At 40.9% G+C, this 8,945-nt stretch overlaps 1 protein-coding gene across 1 annotated transcript in view; it reads left to right on the forward strand.

Moving 5' to 3' along the window:
* Positions 1–8,945, forward strand: part of ANKFY1 (ankyrin repeat and FYVE domain containing 1) — a 32,129-nt gene that overhangs the window by 15,745 nt on the left and 7,439 nt on the right. The window contains exons 8-17 of the mRNA XM_075440421.1: positions 386–590; positions 1,337–1,405; positions 2,150–2,349; positions 2,781–2,878; positions 3,285–3,507; positions 4,513–4,611; positions 5,713–5,866; positions 6,779–6,947; positions 8,144–8,262; positions 8,598–8,754. Coding sequence (XP_075296536.1) covers positions 386–590; positions 1,337–1,405; positions 2,150–2,349; positions 2,781–2,878; positions 3,285–3,507; positions 4,513–4,611; positions 5,713–5,866; positions 6,779–6,947; positions 8,144–8,262; positions 8,598–8,754 — 1,493 coding nt within the window. The remainder of the gene's footprint in view (positions 1–385; positions 591–1,336; positions 1,406–2,149; positions 2,350–2,780; positions 2,879–3,284; positions 3,508–4,512; positions 4,612–5,712; positions 5,867–6,778; positions 6,948–8,143; positions 8,263–8,597; positions 8,755–8,945) is intronic.

The raw sequence follows: 8,945 nt of genomic DNA on the forward strand, positions 1-8,945 counted from the left end.
AGTACCTTTTGTTCAAAAACTGCTATGTTTAGTCTCACAGTTTGTCCATTTGTGCATTAAAGCAGCAAAGGGCTTATCTTGATAGAGGAACTAGTGATCTCAGTATCACCATAACATGTAAACTAGAATGTGAACTTAAGTCACGTGTAACCTCAGGGCAAAACACTTTTTCCAGGGGGTTGTTATGGAATACTTTAATCCTGACTTCCCAGTGAAGCGTTCTTGAAGTTACCTATTGCTAGTGCATTCTTAAGAGCAGACATTTGTATTGGAATGATTGTGTGGTGTGGAGGGAAAACATATGTATCTGTTTTCTGGATTTATATAAATTATACAGGGTATGTAAAGTAGATATCCATAAATAACCTTGTTTTGTTTCACAAAGGAGATAAATTTGCTGCGAACTTTCTCATTAAAAATGGTGCCCGTGTGAATGCTGCTACACTGGGAGACCAGGAGACTCCTCTGCACCTTGTGGCGTCATACAGCCCCAAGAAGCATTTGCCAGATGTGATGGCAGAGATGGCACAGATAGCAGAGTCTCTCTTACAGGCAGGAGCCAATCCAAATATGCAAGACAGCAAAGGAAGGTGAGTACTGTGTGAAGTGAAGTCTGCTACCAGTCTAACAGATAACACTGTAGTGATTGGATGCAGCCTGCTAAGAACCTGCTCAGGTCTGCCAGCAAAGCACAGGTGATGCTGGAAGCAGGCAAGGTGAATTCATTAATCCAGTTTGAGATCTGTGGGTGGCACGCAAAGCAGAAAGCTGTGCAGGCTGAATCGGACACTGTCATGACCAATTGAACATAGCCCAGCTGTAGAAAGCTGGGGTGAGTTGATTGTGTTAGAGCACATGGCACATGAATAATTTGCCTTTATTGAATCACTGAACAGTAAAGCAAGCTAACTAAGATAACAAATAGTATTCCTGAAAGGTACTTCTCTGAAGCTCTCGGTGAAACTGGAATTATCTCAAAGAGGCAGTATCTGCAGGCCTCTAAACTGTTTTACAGGTTAGGCTGGGCTGGCAAACAGGTACATAAAATGATATAGAAGACTTGGAGTATATCAGCTACTCAATTCTGATAGGTCAAGCTCTTGTGCCTTTTTCTTGAAGGTTAGCTCTTACATTAGTGTAAGGAGTTGCTTACTACTAAATTAATTGCAATTGTGTCCACTAAAAGGGTAGATTGCTCTTTCTTTCAAGATGCACCTCTGCCCTTCTGCTGAAAGCAGAGACAAACGTTAACTCTGTAGATCTATAGAGGAGTGTTGGTGGCCATGGACAGAATCTTAACCATCTCACTTGTAACTGTACTTTGCTCCAATTACAGGACCCCATTACATGTGTCAATTGTGGTCAGGAATGAACCTGTATTCAGTCAGCTTCTTCAGTGCAAACAGTAAGTCTTACTCAAATGTAAAATACACTGAGGTTACCTTGTACAGTGAAGAACGAAAACTGGTTTAACAACTCTACTCTGCCTTTTTGCCTTATAATAAGGCTAGCAAAAGGCTTGGGATGCAAAAGTGTAAAGGCTTTGCGTAACTTAGGATGCCAGAACAATGCTAGAAGCCTAATAAGTTTTTGCCCTACTGTAAAAGAAGCAGCAGACTGCATCGCCATGTTTTTCGAAGAGGGCTAGGTGAAATAATAGGGCAATTACTTCATTTGTAGTGGAGCTAAAAGGAGTAATAAGACTCTTTAAAATGTCTGAATATGTTATTGAGTTCAGTTTGGGTTCTGCTTAAAGTTAATACAGGTGACTTCTTAGGGTGATGAAGCAGAATACTTCATTTGGCTTGTTTTTTTTGTATATAACAACTGCAAATTCAACTACAACTTATTCAAATACAAGAGGATTTGCCTCTACATTACTTTTAGTGGGAGCCCAAATCTACCAGGGCCATGCTTCTCTTAGGATCAGTGAGCTTAAATCTAGTAGTCACTGAAAGGTGTCTTGCTTGTTTCAGAGTATTCGTGAATTCTCTGAAGTAACTGGAGCTACAGTAGGCTTCTTGGCAAGCAAAAGTTGTCAGTAAGGTATTGGATGAGCTAATACAGCTGTTCAGACACTTGAAACTTAGGCTGCATCAGGGACCGCTCTTTAAGATATAAATTGGGAAACATTAACTCTTATTTTTAGACTAGACTTGGAGCTGAAGGATCATGAAGGAAGCACAGCGCTGTGGCTTGCAGTTCAGTATATCACTGTATCATCTGATCAGTCTGTAAACCCTTTTGAGGATGCCCCTGTCGTAAATGGAACCTCATTTGATGAGAACAGTTTTGCAGCAAGGTTGATCCAACGAGGCAGCAATACAGATGCTCCAGACACAGTAACAGGTAAAACAGAAGTCTGTATTTCTGTGTAGGTGGAAGGCTTGGAAGTTAATTGCTTAATGCTAACTGCACTCTGAGGAGCTGAATGAGGTCTTAACAGTGTTTGCTGCATAATAAATGGTAGGTGGTAGTACCTTTACCCAGAGCTTGGAACACTGACAAGTCCTAAGCTAAGCTTGACTTGCAGGAAGTGACAGAAAATCTGGACTCCTTGCCGGCTCTTAACATCCTCTTTACAGTTTCAAAATGTGTAATTGCTAAATGGTAGCATACATGACAGCCCAGCATTGCGAGGGAACTACTAGTAGATAGGATTTTCCTTGTTGGCTTCAAATCTTGGTGTTACAAGGTAGTGGGGAGGGTGCTAGCACACTTGTTCGTATCAAAGTGTGGTTGGAATAGCACTCTTAACAGTGTCCACGTTTTTTCTTTAGGAAACTGCTTGCTTCAGAGGGCAGCTGGTGCAGGAAATGAGGCAGCTTCTCTCTTCCTAGCAACTCATGGAGCAAAAGTCAACCACCAAAATAAATGGGTAAAAGCAGAAACTTGCAGACTGTAGTCTCATAGTTTCCTTATTTCTCTTCAGAAATAAGATAGAGAGAGCTTATTGCTAACCATAGCTTAAAGCAAGTTGGAACACTTGCTGAGCCTTCTGCATGTTTTCAGATGTTTACTAGTGATGAGACAACTGTTGCATTCTCATGGCACTGTTCTTGCAGCATCACCAGTTGTTACTGGGCTTTTAACACTTCCTGCAGTGCCTGTTGTAATAAAGTCCTTAATACAGGCTAACTCATGTGATTTGGACGTTCTAAGCAGCTGCAACTACTAGTTCATAAGCTCTTCACATCAATTCTTGTGGACATAGTAGTTTAAAAGCTACTTCTCTTCTGGCTTTCATGTCTCAAGCTGTTAACCTAGTACTCTGCTTATTAAAGGGAGAAACACCACTGCATACAGCCTGTAGGCATGGCCTAGCTAACCTGACAGCAGAACTTCTGCAACAAGGAGCCAATCCAAACATCCAGACGGCAGAAGCAGTGCTTGGTCAGAAGGATGCGTCTTCTCCAACAGCAGAGAGTGTTTACCTGCAAACTCCCCTTCACATGGCCATTGCTTACAATCACCCAGATGTGGTGTCGGTCATCCTGGAACAAAAAGGTAGGTTTCTTCTGGTTCAGACTATATTGATGCTGTAGTGGATCAGTGTGTCAAGATGTCACTAAACTGTGTTTTGATAAACTACTGATAAAGTACCTCTTCCTGTAAACATTGTTTTAAGTAGAGCAATTAAGACTGGCTAAACATAGTCTTAAACTCAAATCACCTGCTTGTTAAGACTGGAACTAAACATAGTCTTAAACTCAAATCACCTGCTTGTTAAGACTGGAAAATTAATTTGCCTGTAAATCTTTCTAAAGTCTCCACTGTAGACAATGGATTTGAACACTTTGCCCCAGGTTGTATTCTAACTGTACAAATGAGATCTCTTTTCTCTCCCCGTCAAAGCATTTTGTTCAGGTAAATGCTGGAATCAAATATGGATAAAGGCATGTTTCTGTGGTGAGATTTCTGCATCCCTCAAGTCTGTCAGTAAGAGGATTTTGTACAGAGTAATGCTAGTATTGTAGTAGAGTTCAGTACTGAAATAGTAGCAGGTAACAGATTATTAAATGCTACTGGTTCAGCTTTTCCTTTCTAGCAGCAGCAAGGGAGTTTGACAGCTGAAATAAGGCCTATTTTGTCTCCTACCGTAAGTGGGATGTAGAAGGGAGTAGGTGAATTGCAGAGAACAGCATCCATCCCACAGAGCTGAGGAGGAGTGCTGCCACTGTCTTGCAGTCCAGCCTCCACTCTTCATTCTCTGAACTTTGTGTGTGCAGCTCCATTTGGAAATGGAGGTAGAAAGGGGGCCGGTTAAGCCTCTTCGCTAGAAAGTTAAATTTTTTTTAGTATAAGTATTCAGATAGGTGGTAGTGGCAATACTGCCTGAATCCTAAGCAGTATCACGTTCTGGGAAACTGAAGGTACCTTGCTCAACTATTGCAAACTGACTGCTAAAGGAGCAGCCTACTTCAAAATGTGACACTGCTACTGCTGCAGCTTTCAGTGTGCAACTGCAGATCAAATACAAGAATGCTCTAATTCCTTATGCTTTTTTTCTAGCTAATGCTCTTCATGCTACCAACAACTTGCAAATTATTCCTGACTTTAGCCTAAAGGACTCAAGAGACCAGACTGTGCTGGGATTGGCTCTTTGGACAGGTATGTGCCTTCAAAATAAGATGAGAATTTACAAAGATATGAAAGCTATAGTGTGGTAAGTTTTGTTTTTTTTTTTTTTTTTTTAAGACAAAACAGCAGGTGTGTGTTTGTCCTGGCTTGTGCTGCTAGTGAGAAACTGTTAAGGAGAGCTTTAGATGATTCTTCAGCTTCTGAAAGGGAATGTTCACATCTGACTTGCTGATAGATTTCTAGCCTTACAGCTTTGCTTGTTTGCTAGCAGGTAGCCTGGAGCCTCTTGCCCACAACTGTACTTGCAGTACAGGGGAATGGAACTTGAAATACTGATTCAGAAGATGCTTTCTTGTCTGAAATGTAGGGGGGAATGGTTTGTGGAAAACTAGGTATTTGTTTGCAGCCAAGTGACATTTTGGCAGTATCAGGACATGGTCAAAAGAAAGAGGTGTTGTGGTCACTACTGAATCAACTTAAGCATGGCCCTGCGGAGCTGGAAACAGCAGCTGTATTGGGGATGGCTACTCATAGAGATGAGGCAGAATGCTTAGTGATGTGGCTCTGTACAGGAGTGCTAGATGTCATCCCTATGTAACAGGCATCTTCACTGTCCAGGCTCTTCACTTTCCTTTCCAATGAACGGAAACCAAAATGTAGTTTTCTCTCTAATGTTGCCTTTATGTGCTTCTGAGATAAAGGAGGAGGAACTAAGCTAAACAGGGAATAGGTTATGAACATAATACCGAAGTTAATGTGTTTGTTGGACAGAAGTCTGAGATGATGTGGAGGATTAGGCTCATTATGGTTAAGGAGGACTCTACTACATTTAGGCTGGCAGAACTAATGGGAAAGCTCTGCTGTATACCAGAACATATCTTGTGCCTTTAAGAAACATCAAAAGGACTCAGTAATCAATATTCAGTAAGTCTGTAAGTGAATATTGAAGCTGGGTAGAGTCATGAGTTGGTTTAGCTCGTGTGTGTAAATTTTAATAGGCTCTAGCATTCATTCAGTGCCTCTCTTGCTATCGTTACTGAAAATTAATAAATGAAACTTCAAGCTTTTAATCTTCAATGTGTATGTTTTATAGAACTGAAGGTAAAATACTAATGAGCTTTAACTCCTTAGGCATGCACACAATAGCAGCTCAGCTGCTTGGGTCTGGGGCGTCCATCAATGACACAATGTCAGACGGACAGACTCTACTACATATGGCAATACAGAGACAAGACAGCAAGAGTGCACTCTTTTTGCTGGAGCATCAGGCAGATATAAATGTCAGGTAATATCTTAACTGATACAACACTCAACTGGATATGTATTGAATGGTTAGTGACAACTGCCTTTTATATAATGGCTTGAAGCTTGTTTCAAATAATGGTTTTGCATAATTAGGTGTTTGCTTTTTATAGCACTAATTATAGCTGAGGGATTACGTATGTGAACTTGGACCTATATGTAGCTCCATTGGTCAGTACCTCCTCTTGAGACTGCAGAGAGAGGTGCCACTTAATTCGAAGTAGAACAGAATCCTCTAACAGACTCGAGTCCTAGAGACAGGTACTGAACTTCTATAGTCTCATCTATTTGCCGGCTCATTGGGGCTGCATGTTTTCTACCATCTAAATTAATTAAATGTAGCTCCAGCAACAAGATACCAATAGAACCTGCCTCCTGAGTATCTCCTAGACAAATTGATATTAGACTTAACAAAACATTTATCTGCTTTATCTGCATTTGAAATGTGGTGAGCTATACAGTAATGAATGTCATGGGTACAAACTGCCTAGTACTGCTGTTGTAACTTCAGGTTCTTAACGGTATTTCTGACTGTTGCTTGAAGTGTTACCACAGTAGAGACAGAGCTGTTTCCTTCTGTGGCAGTAGGCTTGCTCTGAAGGAATGCTGCACTTAAGGAAAAGACAGTGTCTCTGAGCTAAGAACACTAACATGCTTTTCAAACTTTAGGAATCAATCAGTTGCTGCTGATGGGTTGGGGGGAAGAGGAAAGTAAACTGCGTAGCTGTGATGAAAAACTAACATGGTGCATTTTCTTGTCTGTAGAGATATGGTCTTACCACAGCCAAAATACACACGTGAGGAGATAATTCTTGGCTTTGCCAATAAACGACTGTACCACAAGGCCTAACTTTATAACACAATAGTAACACACTTCAAACTGTGCCTGTTACAGAACACAGGATGGAGAGACTGCCTTACAGCTAGCTATAAAAAACCAGCTCCCTCTTGTGGTTGATGCTATTTGTACCAGGGGAGCAGACATGTCTGTGCCAGATGAGAAGGGAAATCCTCCTTTATGGCTTGCCTTAGAAAATAACCTGGAAGATATTGCATCAACTCTGGTAAGAATGTCAGTTGATTTAATTTAATCTCACTTTTGTGCATCTTGCTAGCAATAAAGGTCTCATCAGCAAAAACAAGGTCAATGCATGAAAAGAACAGAGTAGTCCTATACAACTATCTAACTTCTAGAGGCTTTTCTTCACCAGAAGTTCTTTTTTGCTGGGAGATCTTTTATAAACATTGTACTCTGCGTAGCCAAATATCTTGCAGCCACTTTAATAAAATTGTAGAACATGTTGTGTGGATTCCTGATTGTGGAAAGAGTAGTGGTCTACAGAAAACCTCAGTCTGTAGCATACCAGACTTGTGTAATGATCAGCTTCCTGAATAAAACTGAACACGCGTATGTGTGCTTTAGAGTATGTGCTGGTTTTTATCGCATCTTAAAGTTCCATTAAGAAGGCCTTTAAAGACTTATATTTACTTTTAAGGTTATTCACTTCTAGGCAGGAGACTTCTTAGGAGAAGTAAGTAGACCTCCTTGTGTCTCCTTCATAAGCAAATTACTTGAAAGCTTTGTCTCTGATACTCAGTTGTTGTCTGCTAGAGACAACTATTTAAAAGGTGTGTTGATGGCCTGAGAAATACATCTTGTAACTGTACTTGACCATTTGTGCTGGTACTGGATAGGAATCTTTATGGAGTCAACACTGAAACTACTTATGTATAGACCTTGTAAATAGTTTGTAAAGTGGAGTGGAACAAGCTTTAAAGTGCCACATTGCTTGAGTAAGTAGTTCTGTAGTAGGATACAAATATTAGAAATACAGTTCCTAAAAAAGCTCTCTCTGTTCAGCTGAATGTGTAGGAAAGCAACTAAGTGGGCCAGACCTTCAAAGGCAATGTCTGCCAGTGCTACTTGACTCACTTTAAGTGTTTGTCATTGCTGAATACAAGGTAACTGTTAGCCAAACTGGCTGAAGACCTGTCTGTTCAGGGTATATGGGTGAATATCCGAATTATTGGTAAACACTACCTAATTAAGTATTACACAGTAGGCCACTAAAATAGTCCAAGAGACTTTAAAGTAGCTTCCTGAATTTCAGTGACTGTCACGAGAATAAACAAGGCATCTCGGATGCAGCCTCTAAGGGATAATGTTTCAGAAGCATTAGTCAAGGGCTATATAAAGTAGTAGGAGCCTACTGGAGACATAAAAAAAAACTTCACTGCCTCATTGTGCTTCTCCTTCCAGGTTAGGCATGGCTGTGATTCAACCTGTTGGGGGTCAGGACCAAGTGGCTGCTTACAAACTCTTCTTCATAGAGCTATTGATGAAAACAGTGAACAAATAGCATGCTTTCTTATTCGCAGGTCAGACCCTGTTCTAAAGTACAAACCTTCCAATGTGCATGTACATATTTTCCTGGCATAAATCAATTGAGTGCTATTTTGAGCCAGTAGCAGGTATGTGCTTCGTTAGACTTGTGGTGGATGGATGGCACTTATGGAAGCCTGACTAATCTTAAAGACACATTGTTACCTGTATTAGACAAGACAAGAGTCAGACTAAAACCAGGAACTTGTGCTCATGTAGAATGCGTCAGCAGTTGCTGGATCAGCTCTTGTAAACTTTTTTCTGACCCTTGTTTGGAACTGTTTGAATCTGGATTAAATGTAATAAATTGGCTGTATGGTGTTTATTTTAGTGGCTGTGATGTGAATAGTCCCAGAAAGCCAGGCCCGAATGGAGAAGGAGAAGAGGAAGCTCACGATGGACAGACACCCTTACACTTGGCAGCTTGCTGGGGACTAGAAGAGGTGATCCAGTGCCTTTTGGAGTTTGGTGCCAATGTCAATGCTCAGGTATGTAGAGAAATTGTGCAGTTTCTTTGAGGGTGATTCTTTGCCTCTAACGTAGTGAGAACAAACTTCCCTCTCAGCTGTGTGTTTTGCTTGATAGGAAAAAGAACACCTTTCTGTTATGGCTGAGCCAGTGTGATGACTGGCTGCAAGTTCTGTGTTCTTTCTTATCCTGTGTTACCAGATCTAGTATT

This window comes from Opisthocomus hoazin, chromosome 20 (genome assembly GCF_030867145.1).
Source record: "Opisthocomus hoazin isolate bOpiHoa1 chromosome 20, bOpiHoa1.hap1, whole genome shotgun sequence".
NCBI lineage: Eukaryota > Metazoa > Chordata > Aves > Opisthocomiformes > Opisthocomidae > Opisthocomus > Opisthocomus hoazin.